This window comes from Pseudochaenichthys georgianus, chromosome 16 (genome assembly GCF_902827115.2).
Source record: "Pseudochaenichthys georgianus chromosome 16, fPseGeo1.2, whole genome shotgun sequence".
NCBI lineage: Eukaryota > Metazoa > Chordata > Actinopteri > Perciformes > Channichthyidae > Pseudochaenichthys > Pseudochaenichthys georgianus.
The window spans coordinates 45,241,652-45,255,303 of NC_047518.2; the positions used below are offsets into that span (position 1 = coordinate 45,241,652).

At 39.0% G+C, this 13,652-nt stretch overlaps 1 protein-coding gene and 1 long non-coding RNA gene across 2 annotated transcripts in view; one reads left to right on the plus strand and one right to left on the minus strand.

Annotated features, from left to right (window-relative positions):
- The window catches only part of LOC139435364 (zinc finger protein 850-like), a 128,615-nt gene that overhangs the window by 14,665 nt on the left and 100,298 nt on the right, over positions 1 to 13,652 (plus strand). Inside the window, exon 3 of the mRNA XM_071205989.1 lies at positions 7,640 to 8,543. Within this exon, the coding sequence (XP_071062090.1) occupies positions 7,640 to 8,543 (904 nt within the window). The remainder of the gene's footprint in view (positions 1 to 7,639; positions 8,544 to 13,652) is intronic.
- LOC139435375 (uncharacterized) lies at positions 358 to 2,479 on the minus strand. The gene is made up of 3 exons (XR_011644656.1): positions 2,204 to 2,479; positions 1,122 to 1,210; positions 358 to 729 (listed from the first exon to the last, which is right to left on the minus strand). It is a non-coding gene; the product is annotated as an uncharacterized lncRNA (long non-coding RNA).

A 13,652-nucleotide genomic window follows, 5' to 3' on the forward strand; every position in this document is an offset into this window, starting at 1 on the left:
GCACGTGTGAGGGAGAGGGGGGGTGGGGGCGGGGGCGGTGTGTAGCGTGCTGCAGCAGCAGTCTGCTCTGCACGCAGGCTTCCTCCAAGTTTACAGTAAAACAAACTGGTGTTGTGACCAATGACCATTTACAATTATTAATACTATTATTAGCATATATATTTATATATATTTTGGTTGAAACTAAGCCAAAAAAAAAATATATATATATATATATATATATATATATATATATATATATATATATATATATATATATATATAAATAAAATCGATTTTTAAAAATAATATTCGATTATGGAGACTGTAGCGAATAATCGCTGGCATCCCTAGTCTAAAGCATTTATGGCACACATTTCCCCCTCATATTCACAGTGTGGATCAATTGAGACAGCGTGCAGAGACTTTGGGAGAAACCTCAGCGTGACGGATGTCCTGTCTGTGGGTTTGGCTGGAGAAGGTGGAGAGGTCTTTCTCTGGGATGAGGACGTGGCCTGATGGAGGAGGACCAGGTCTGATGAAGAAACCACCTAACTGCATCTGTGAGCCCATACTGGGCTCAGCTGCCACAAACAAATGATGGTCCTGTTTGACTTTGTGTTCACAATAAAAGTGTAGTTTCTTAGTGAATGTCCTGTATTGGTCTTTAATCTGAAATCAGCTTTTCATTTTCTTCTTGCCCCTCTGAGAAAACGGTGAGGCAGTTGTGTCCTTCAGGTATGTCCTTTCCTAACAGAAATGACAAACATATGACATTATTGCAGAGCAAGTGTGTTATTTATGAAACGTTTGTTTATTTAGCGGCTGTAGAAATAATGTATTTTTTAAATGTTAATGTGTTTTTTTAATTCATCACTTTGTACTACAAAGATAATCAGATTATGAATGAACAGTCTGCAGTTAATCAACATTAAAATATCTTATTAAATAATATTCAACTGCTCGGTTGTCTCACTGCAAGAACCACTTTTACCACGTCTTTTACAGACAATATGTAGAGACAAATGGTAGCAATTCTCACAATGTAAAATAATAATTGCCTTAAATACATTGAAATGTGAAAGCTGATTATAGTTGTTACTTTATCTATTTAAACCAGAACGTTTCTCGATTCTTTGTACCTTTGAGTCCATGCTGAAGTTCACTGATGTTAGGAATAGGTCTGTCTCTCGTGGTCAGCATCCTCTGGTCTGTCTGCATCACCTGGAAACTTTAAACAAAAAATATATATATATATGTAAAGTAACAATGTGTTGGTCACAGACTTTTTTACATGCAAATGTCATGTGATAATCTTTTTGTTATCCTTAAAGAAAGTGCTGGATATCAAAGCCCTTACTGTATCTTATCAGTTGGATTGTGTATTATTGTATAGTTGTGGTCCTTTTTATTTTAGAATCGTTTTTCATGACAGTCAATTTAAATATTTGTCCTATGCCATATTCACATTCATTTGTAACACACACGTAAGGGTAAAAGACAAACATCTTCAACAATGTAATGCAATGAATAAGCTTCATTGTCACAGAAGCACACATAAAGTCATATCTAATATTTAAACAAATCATTTCCTTGTCCCTAAAGCATTGACTGAGCTATTTTTCGTCCTCAAATGCAGGCATTAAGTTACATGTTCTGCTGCCACAATAAGTCGGTTTCTCCAGTGTAATGATAATAAAATGCTAAGTAAGTATTGGTAATAATATTAATAAAAACAACAACGTTTGGGTTCGTTCGTTTAATATGATGAACGTTAACCAGTAAGCTTCAATAATCAACTCCAGCTCAACAAACCATATTGCAATATCTACGTCAACGTTATTTCTGGAACCAACTGGAAATGTGAGATTCATATTTTTCAGATACACAGATCTTATAGTGAGGTTAATCTCATACAGTGCTCTTCAACACGAATGTGATGCTAGCTGTCTCCATCGTCGAGCATAGCTATTTTAAATTAACAATAACAATGCATACAGTTACCTAACTAGCAAACTAACTAATGTACAAGCATGACCTTATTTTACCAACCTCACCGAGAAGCCTTATGTTTTACAGTATAATCCTTCTTAATGTTTACACTTCTCCATTATGTTTTAACTTGTATGCTACGGATAGCATCGTTAGCACAGATGTAGCTTCGTCTCGCTTGTTAGCTGAATAAAAAGACAAGTAAGAAATAAAGTGCTTGAATTTCACTTACCGAATAAACTGCATTCATGGACGGTCTGTTTGAACCGCAGAGCCATACGATAAGTGCGATATTTCAATGAAGAATACTCCACCAGGCATCAACACAACAAACACTTCGGAGTAGCAGCCTGGAGCTAATGAAGCTAACGGGGCTAGCAAAGAGACCACTGACTTCCGTTACATTAGAATGACATCCGTTACATTAGAATGACTTCCGTTACAGCAAGAATCCCCTCACACACACATAGGTGAAACACATGCACATTCCCTACTGAGAACCTTTCAGTAAAATGTTTTTCAGGAGTGTGTGTGTGAGGTTAATTTTCAGTATTGTGTGTGTGAGGTGTTCAGTAGTGAATGTGATAGGATTTCAGTAGTGTGTGTGTGAGGCTTAATTTTCAGTAGTGTGTGTGTGTGAGGTGTTCAGTAGTGAATGTGAGAGGATTTCAGTAGTGTGTGTGAAAGGCCAGATGTTTTCAGTAGTGTGTGTGTCAGGTGTTCAGTAGTGAATGTGAGAGGATTTCAGTAGTGTGTGTGCAAGGCCAGATGTTTTCAGTAGTGTGTGTGTGAGGTGTTCAGTAGTGAATGTGAGAGGATTTCAGGAGTGTGTGTGAGGCTTAATTTTCAGTAGTGTGAGGTGAGTTTGAATGTTGGCCTACACGGCCCTTCATAGTGTGTGTGTGCGTGTGCGTGTGCGCAACACGTTCTCACTCCCATCCCGTCACATATTGACGGACGGTCAGGGCCCCTCCCCGTCGCTATATTACGTACAGGGTACCCCTTTCCCGTCATTTTCTACGGGCAGGGCGTCCCATAGACCTTCATTGCGGACACAGCGGACCCCTTGACCGTCAGGTTTCTACGGGAAGGGCGTCCCATAGACCTTCATTGCGGACAGCGGACCCCTTGACCGTCAGGCTTCTACGGGCAGGGCGTCCCATGGACCTTCATAATGCCTATTTTAAGGTTCATTTGGCCATTAAAATGCGTTTTGATGTCATTTTATACGAGTAATGAGTTTTTATTTCTGATTATTTGTGCAGTACATGTACATGATGTTTAGTTTGCTAGTTATGACGAAGATTACTTCATGAATGTGTAGACATTCATGGTTGCTAAGGTGGTTACTATGGACACTGCAACAGCTCCCAGACCACGTGATCAACAACAATGGCTGTCCTTCGTGTTATTCTCGGTGGAAAAATGCCTATTTTATGGTTCATTTGGCCATTAAAATGCGTTTTGATGTCATTGTATGCGAGTAATGAGTTTTTATTTCTGATTATTTGTGCTGTACATGTACATGATGTTTAGTTTGCTAGTTATGACGAAGATCACCTTACGTCTGTGAGGAAAATGGGGGTCAGAGCCTCGTATTTTTAAAATCTTTTTTTCCTTCTAATTTGTTATTCTTTTCAAAATAACACACTGTTATTTACTCAACATAACATACAATTATCCTTGCTTTTATTTATTGGTTTAATTCCATAATCTCGGTCTTTTTTGGCGTTCGTCAGGAACTGAATTTAAAAATAAAAATAACCGGAAACAGACGTGGGCATTTCGAGCGATTACCCAAGATTCTCAGCTACGCTGATTGGATGTTTTAGCCGCAATGCATGCTGGGATTTGGTGTTTATATTATATGAAATCCGGAAAACATTTGAAAAGACTAAAATAATACTTAATTCCGAGTGCTCTTGCTTTTCTCTTTGAAAGTCATCACATAACGGCATTGTAATACACGGTTCGGCTGCATTAAATATTACAGATCTGCCGTAGTTCTTTATTTAGAGAGCCCTGATGAGAAGACCTATGGAAAAACTGAAGAAATGCCGCCGAAACTGAATACTTGACGTGGATCATAAATATATCAACAATTAAAAAACTTCTCAATTTCTCTTCACACAATACGTCTCCTTGCAGTATCAACACTAATTCGGCTGACTTTTACATTTGATGTAATTCATAGATAGGTTATATTTACACCATAACGGTGCACAGCTGATAAAAAAGGACTGTAGTTTTTAAAGATATTACTGATTTGAATTGGATTGCATTTTGAATGTAAGAATGTAAATACTGATTCTGAAATAGTATAGCAATATGCTGTAAAATTATGTGAAAGCATGAATAAAACTACACATCTTCAGATGTTGTACATAAGTGTCTGTGTGTACCTTGTGTGCCTAGTGGTTAAAGCACGTTATTGAATTATTGTTTTTATGTGTTATATTTGATTAAAAAAATATTAAGAGTACATATACTTTCATAGGGGGAAGTAGAAGGTCTGTGATAGAAATATAGAATATAAAAAATCAAGAAGATACTATAAGTGATCTCTTCAATAAAACAGTTTAGTGCAGGATGTACAAAGATATTAATAGGGGGAGGTGCAAAACAGAAAAACGAATTAACCTTTATTTAAACATTAAATAACAGATTACGGTCTTCTTTTAAATAAGAAAAAAAACGTTGGGGGTATCTATCTACAGATAAATACAAAGTACTTAACGTCTAATATATTGCTTTCCTGCAATGTTAACTATGTTGAAGCACTTATTTTAACAGATATTATACATATGGATTATACTCTTATGTATGTAGAATAAGAAATGTGCAGAATATGACAGTTTAATGGTGGAGGTACACACATATTGATGTCTTGTACTGCACTGTTGAGGGACCTGTGACCCAAGTTTTTCATTCATTTCATAACTACACCGTAAGTTGTGTAAATGATATGTCAATACACCTTTAAAATCTTGAAATCTTGAAAGGGATGTGCAAAATAGCCATAATATATAGTCTTTAATTAACTATTAGTAGAGAATAACGAGTAATTAATATACTTTATTACTCGTTTCCATTAATGTCAATTGCAGATACATGTTTAGTCTTCTCAAGCACAAGTATCAAATATCTCTCCTGATTGTTGGCACTTGACAATCACCTTATCTGAATTTTACTCAGGTGTAACTATTTAAGGGTTGTTTATATTTCACATCATTAATCAGAATCTGCAAAGTAACTCAAATAAATGCAGTGGAGTAAAAATACCAGGTTAACCTCTGAATTGTAGTGGAGTAGAATTACAAAGTATCAATGAGCTTTCATATGGGTATATTAATGCTATATATTGATGCTGCGCATTATGGACAGCGATTTTTATCCATTTATTAATTATGTTTTACATTTGATAACACCAATGTGTTTAATACTGGCAACTTCTAATTGTGGGAAAACGAAAAAGTTCAGTAGAGACGTCCCATAGAACATTTTGCGAAACACAATAGTGTAGTGTGTAGTTCTGGGGGGGCGTTCGATTCCAGTTTTGGATAGTCTGGCGTGGTTTCGTTCCATTTCACACAGCTGTTTGACGCTGTAACCTTGGCGCACTGCCACTCCAACATCCAATCCCAGACCTAGAAGAGTAATCACGGGCACTGTAGTCCTCAACGATAGCTGGGGATTCTGGGTAGTGTAGTGTCTTCGCCATCCTAAACTCAAACATTTTGACAATCGCAATGATGCTCGAACTGTCCCTTATAGGCCTACGTCTGTTTCCGGTTATTTTTATTTTGAAATTCAGTTCCTGACGAACACCAAAAAAGACCGAGATTATGGAATTAAACCAATAAATAAAAGCAAGGATAATTGTATGTTATTGGTGAGTAAATAACAGTGTGTTATTTTGAAAAGAATAACAAATTAGAAGGAAAAAAAGATTTTAAAAATACGAGGCTCTGAGCCCATGTATTTTCCTCACAGACGTAAGGTAATCTTCGTCATAACTAGCAAACTAAACATCATGTACATGTACTGCACAACTAATCAGAAATAAAAACTCATTACTCGCATACAATGACATCAAAACGCATTTTAATGGCCAAATTAACCTTAAAATAGGCATTTTTCCACCGAGAATAACACGAAGGACAGCCATTGTTGTTGATCACGTGGTCTGGGAGCTGTTGCAGCGTCCATAGCAACCACCTTAGCAACCATGAATGTGTACACATTCATGAAGTAATCTTCGTCATAACTAGCAAACTAAACATCATGTACATGTACTGCACAAATAATCCGATATAAAAACTCATTACTCGCATAAAATGAGATCAAAACGCATTTTAATGGCCAAATTAACCTTAAAATAGGCATTATGAAGGTCCATGGGACGCCCTGCCCGTAGAAGCCTGACGGGCAAGGGGTCCGCTGTGTCCGCAATGAAGGTCTATGGGACGCCCTGCCCGTAGAAAATGACGGGAAAGGGGTACCCTGTACGTAATATAGCGACGGGGAGGGGCATGACCGTCCGTCAATATGTGTGTGTGTGTGTGTGTGTGTGTGTGTGTGTGCGTGTGTGTGTGTGTGTGTGTGTGTGTGTGGGTGTGTGTGTGTGTGTGTGTGTGTGTGTGTGTGTGTGTGTGTGTGTGTGTGTGTGTGTGTGTGTGTGTGTGTGTGTGTGTGTGTGTGTGTGTGTGTGTGTGTGTGTGTGTGTGTGTGTGTGTGTGTGTGTGTGTGTGTGTGTGTGTGTGTGTGTGTGTGTGTGTGTGTGTGTGTGTGTGTGTGTGTGTGTGTGTGTGTGTGGTTAAAACATACATAGCAGCATGCGGTCGCTCGTTAGCTGTTCTAATGAAGGTAAACACAGTGAAGGCACAGCTCTTTGTAGCTGGTACTGCTCTTCACAGATTCTGCTGAGTTACACTGCCTCCTGGTGCTGCAGAGATTTCATGAAGTGAAGGGGGTTATTCTTCTATAAAACAGCTGTGGGCAGCAGATACTGTGAGTCACAGACATGAATACATAGGTCAAGGCAGACTGGTTCACAGACTCTCCTGTTTTGCTGATCCGGTGCTTGAACAAATAACTCTCCACCCCTGGCCGAAATGTCCCTAAAATGAAGTCCGAGTTTGAAATATATCTCAAATAATGTATGTATTTCCCCACATAAACATAACAGTCTGCAATGAAGCGGATGTCTCCTGTGCTCCACTTCCTACTTTCTCCAGCGAACGAGATAAATTCTCCCTTTTTTTTCTTTCATTGCCCTCTAGGAGCTTCGTACAATACAAAAATAAATATTTTATTTTAAAAAGTAAAGTCCTTTCGAGTCATCTGTCTCAAGCCTAAGTCAAGTCTCAAGTCATGAATACCAAGTCAAAGTCAAGTCGAGTCTTTTATCAATGTTAGTCAAGGAAGTCTCAAGTAAAAAAATATGCTATGCGAGTCAAGTCACGTGACTTGAGTCCCCCACCTCTGGTATATACTTTGGTTAGAATATTGCTGTATTACTGTATCAAATATAATACAAATATAATAAACACAAGCGGTTGATAAGTAGTATTTTGTTAACTCAAGGTTTATATTAAGTGAGTTTTTATTGTTGTGTATTTATGCTTTTTAGATTGACTTTCTCTGTTTCTCTGTCTGTCTGTTCTAGGAACTGAAAGGAAGAAAGAGACGTCACAGCTGTCAGCAATGTGACAAATCTTTTTCAACATCTGGAGAATTAAAGATCCACCTGTGTATTCACACTGGAGAAAAACCGTACAGCTGTGAAGAGTGTGGGAAAGCTTTCACTACATCAGGTCATCTCAAATCACATCAATTTATTCATACTGGAGAAAAACCTTACAGGTGTGAAGAGTGTGGGACAACTTTCACTACATCAGGTCATCTCAAATCACATCACCTTATTCATACTGGAGAAAAACCTTACAGCTGTGAAGAGTGTGGGACAACTTTCTCTAGATCAGATGCTCTCAAATCACATCACCATATTCATACTGGAGAAAAACCTTACAGCTGTGAAGAGTGTGGGACAACTTTCTCTAGATCAGATAATCTCAAATCACATCAACGTATTCATGCTGGAGAAAAACCTTACAGCTGTGAAGAGTGTGGGAAAACTTTCTCTAGATCAGCTAATCTCAAATTACATCAACGTATTCATGCTGGAGAAAAACCTTACAGCTGTGAAGAGTGTGGGAAAACTTTCACTACATCAGGTCATCTCAAATCACATCACCGTATTCATACTGGAGAAAAACCTTACAGCTGTGAAGAGTGTGGCACAACTTTCTCTAGATCAGATGCTCTCAAATCACATCACCGTATTCATACTGGAGAAAAACCTTACAGCTGTGAAGAGTGTGGGAAAACTTTCACTACATCAGGTGCTCTCAAATCACATCACCGTATTCATACTGGAGAAAAACCTTACAGCTGTAAAGAGTGTGGGAAAACTTTCACTCAATCAGGTGTTCTAGAATCACATCACCGTATTCACACTGGAGAAAAACCGTACTGGTGTGAAGAGTGTGGGAAAATGTTCACTAGATCAGGTTCTCTCAAATCACATCTTCGTGTTCACACAGGAGAAAAACCATAGTGGTTTTAACAGTGTAGGGCCCTGATTTAAGCTTATTTTGTTTTTTCACAGTTTACAATAAGCAACTCCCATCTATTGGCCATGCGTTGGGTGATCTTTTCTTCCATTACAGATCCCATTCCAACAGCGCCATCTGTTGACGTAACATCAGAATTGACAGGCATAATGTTCACTGTTCCTTTAAGTTTCGTTTGCTGGCTGTCCTTCTGCTGACAGGGCAATCCAGTTGACAATCCAGTTTTAGTGCTGCACATACCTGGCCGCTTTCCCAGACTTGGTTCTCGGCATCTCTTTTCGCCTTCTTGATGAGCACAGGTGGTGACAATCTCCAGCTGATTGTGGCGTGTTGTCCAGCTGATCCGGGATGACGTGTCGGTTGTGAAGTAATCCAATTGTTTGTCCGGTGAATTGATCCTTAATCCAATGTGATATGTTTCTTATATTGTTCAGTTTCACTCATAGAGTAAGATTCTACTTAATGTAATGGCAATTTAAATGTTCCAGTGTCCTATATCTTTTTGCGATTACTTCACAGGAGGGTTTAGTGTGATCCTGACGCAGACACAAACATATGAAGTTCCGTTCTTTTGCTGCAGTTTTAGAATTATGTTTTATTGCTTTACATACCAAGGTTAAAGTACACTGTGTCAATAGTTGTAGCATGAGCATCTGCCGGGGCTGTCTGGGCTGGCCGTCTGGTAGAATCGGTATGCTCTTCCTCCTGTGTGAACTATTCATATCTTAAACTGTAACCTTTTTATTCATGTACTTTTTATTCATGTATTTTTTCTTTTAATGTTTCTTTTATTATCTTTTACTGTTTTTAAATGCCTGTGTCTGAATGTCTTTCATTTTTGCCTTGTCTTTAAAGGTACTATATAAATAAACTTGCCTTCTCTTGTGTCCTCTTCCTCTCCTGTCACCTATGACCCCTTTTATACACCCGGTGCAGCTAAACCCCGCCACCAAGTGTTCAAAATAATGTTGCGCTATACATATACATAAGGTAAAATGAGACACCAACAACGCCCATAAAAAACTTTTTCTTAAAATGAGCGAGTTTCACTGTTCATTAATCTGCTTCATGAATCGAGAACATATTTACGATGTTTTCAGTTTGATTCTATTCTCTTGTTGAAATGATCAGACTATCAAAAATAAAATGGCCTTGGAAATAGACTTGCAACCCTGCATATTTGTTGTGTTTTGCAGCATATTATAAACATGTCATTCCCTTATTTTCAAATATCACAGGTTGTGTAGTGATGTATTTTAGGTGTACTGTCCACATCGCAGACCTGAAGTCGTGCAGTCAATGTATGCGAAGTGTACAGGGCCTTGGTCTCTGAGACTCAAAAAAAGCCTTTCTCGCCTACCTGTCCACTTTGCATACCTGACATCCTGCAGCCATTTCTCAAAGATGCTGTGTGGCATATAGGAAGGTGCAATCTCCTGATGATATAGAATGTATTATAGTGGAAATCTGCAACCCTAGAAAACAAAATAACATTAGGATAATCAATGTATACAACCCATGTCCAAATCTAACCACTGATATATTTAAAGAAATAGCAGGCAATAAACATAGGAAGGAAGTTTGGTGTGGTGATTTCAATGCACACAACAGTCTATGGGGCAGCAACCATACAGACAGTAATGGAAATATAGTGGAAGAAATGCTGGAAGAAAGAACACTAGTATGCCTTAATGATGGACATGGCACAAGAGTAGATGTACACAGGGGGAAAGTCTCATGCCTGGATCTGACATTGGTGTCAAACTTTGGTTCATACATGAGAATGGTTTGTTTTGAATAACTCCACTGTAAGAAGTGACCATTATCCAGTGCTTACTAAAATGAATTATAATGTGTATATATATACAGGAAGGAGGTGTAATAACCAGGTGGTGCACTGCTAAAGCTGATTGGGGGACATGTAGGATATGGTGTGAGGAGTCGGTACACCTGCTAACATCAGAGGGAAGCATAGAGGTCATTACAAGCCAAATAACGCAACATATACTAAATGCAGCAGAGAACAGTTTACCCAAAACAACAACCAAGGGTAGGAAGAAAGTGGTGCCATGGTGGAATGAGGAATGCAGCAGGGCTATTAAAGAGCGAAATAATGCATTTAGAAAATTAAAGAAAAACATGACACAAAATAATGTTATGGAGTATCAAAGGAAAAGGGCAACTGCTCGAAGGACAATCAAATATACAAAAAAAAGAACATGGAGAGAATTGTGTTCTACCATTGGCAGAGGAGTAACATTAGGTGATGTCTGGTCCATGTTTAAGCGGATGAGTAGGAAAAGGAAATCCATTAAAATTCCAGCTTTGGTTGATGGGGAGAGGCTGGCAGTGACATTTAAAGAGAAGGCAGATATGTTAGGAAGGACACTTGCAGCAGTATTAGTGTCAGCAACTGTGGAGTTAAAGAGTGTCAGAAACTGTGGAGTTAAAGTCGCTACGAGAAGGAGAGTTGTGAGTGCTTAAGCTGTAGTAACGTGTGATTACAACGTCAGGTAGCTGCCGTGATCAAGCATTTGTAAAACGATCGATTTAGTTTAAGATAATATAAGCTATCAGCAGCAGAGCAGACACACAGGATAGCCCGGAGTTGACAACACGCTTACCGCAATAGTGAGGGTCCAGTAGGAAAAGTTCTTTGCAATCCGCCAAAAATCGGAAGAAGAAGAGGTGAGTAGATTAAACATCTGCAGAGGTTTCATTAAGTGTATTTACACCTGTTAGCTTAGTTTACAGTTAATCACGAATCAGAAGTTATCTTATTTAGCACAACAGCTGCAATCTTGGAAGAAAGAAACTAACAAAAAAACATTAAAATGTGCGCCAATAGTCTCAAATTATCTTTAAATAAAGGCTAAAAGCCATCGGCCAACAGCTAAAGTCTAAAAACTATCGTCTAACAGCTACACAGTCTTACAGCTGCAGTCTAAAAGCTATAGGCTAACAGCTAAAGTCTAAAAGCTATCGACTAGCTTTATGAACGCAGCCCCAGGTGTGTGTGTTTTATTCTCATTCAGGTGGAAGAAATACCTTAATAATTACTTTCTCTAACATTATTATATCGTTTAGTTTGAGTAAACGCTCCCTTTCTACCTTCAGCATATTGTTTTAGTACGGTAACTCTTCTTTATTACCGTTAGCATACTGGTTTCTGTTAGGTAACTCCTTTATGTTACAGGATGAATCCTCAGTTGATTGACTTGTTGTTTCTAGTCTCCTCCTGACTGACTGAGTCCTGGAGCTGTGAGTTTCTCCTCTTCAGTGAAGCAGCTTTATTACTGTCTCCTATTGTCGCAGACAAAGTAGCATTACATGGAAATACTCAAGTAAAGTAAAAGTACCTCTAAATAGTACTGAGGTACAGTACTTGAGTACATGTACTTAGTTACTTCTCACCTCTGCTATGAACCTACGAAGTAGCTGTAGATTAGTTTTGTTGTGTCTGTCGGTTGTATTGAGTTGTCTTGTTTTGTGTCAGCTCGAGTTTTGTTGATTTATTTCAGAGACCCAGCCGGAGAAGGAGCACTGAGAGCAGCATGGCCGAGAACAAAGGACCCCTGGAGCTCAGGTCAGTGTGCACTTCATCACAATATATTCCTAATTCCAGCGTTTCCAACAGCCGGGCGTCTTGCCGTCATTTGGCGCCCTTATTCAGCTCGGAACGCCCTGAACTCGAGCCAAGGGCGTCCAAAAGAGTTTTTATCGCTTGAAATGACAAAAAGGACGAGGACATCCCTCTGTTGGAGGGGCAAAGCAGTCTGGTGGGATTCTTTTCTCCTCCAGCAAAGCGTGTTCCTGTGACGGAAAGTGTACTGCCGGCGAGCCTTGGGGGTGCTGGAGCACGCTCGTGAACTGCGAGCACCGGAGCCTCGCAGAGGCGAAACTGAGGCTCTGGTAAACTGTGGTAACATGAAGAGCCGTTTGGGAGCCGAAAGAGCCGGCTCTACTTAGTGAGCCGAGCCAAATGATCCGACTCACTAAAAAGAGCCGGAATTCCCATCACTAATACGTAAAGAGATAGTATCTATAAGGGAAGGCTCAATTCAAAATTCAAGTCCAGGGTTTCTTTTCACATAGACTTTACTTGGGCCGCCCAGGTTTAACAGCCACCAAAGTATATTTCGCGACCCATTCATTATTATTTTGTTTGTATCCGTCCGCGAGCACGACACCATCTGCAATCAATTTACTAGTGGACAATGATCCCTCGCTTGCTGTACCTGTTCGCTCTGCTATCGCGTGGGTCTGCTAACAAGCGACCAACAGAAAGGTTCATGTTGTTGCACCTCACAAATGCCTAACACTGTTATAGGGATCGACCGATATGGCTTTTTCAAGGCCGATACCGATTATTAGTAATCAAGGAGACCGATAACCGATATTTGGAACCGATATACATTTGCAGTAAAATCAGATAATCTTGGTTTCAAAAGGTGGAATAACACAAACTCCAACACAACTTCTTTGAAATGCATTTAAGCATATATTATGTTTAATGAACTTTTAAACATCTTACAACTGGTTTCCTCTCTGTGCCCTTTTCTTTAGTGCAGCCATCTGCAATGAGTTAGAGAGAGACAGAGAGTTCAAAGTGGGGCTGCAGGCTGACATCAATCGATGTTTATTTATATAGCCCAATATCACAAATGTTACATTTGTCTCGGTGGTCTTCACAGTTTGTACAGAATATCAGTATGACAATACGACACCCTCTGTCCTTAGACCCTCACATCGTACAAGGAAAAACCTCCGGAGAAAACCCACAGTTTTATTATTGTTGACATGTTTAACTAACAATAATGCTTAATTTATTATATCAAAACAATGCCTGTCTATCTAGCATAACATCTCAATAAGCTGCTAGCAACTGCAAAACACTAGTAGCTAATGTTTTGCAAAATATTAAAAGTGAAGCTGTTATAGTAGACCGTCAGTCTAGTAGCCTCACTTCTAATATTTTGCTAAACATTTGCTGGATACATGTTGGCTAGCTAATGAGCTTCACATATCAACCTGAAAAACTGCGAG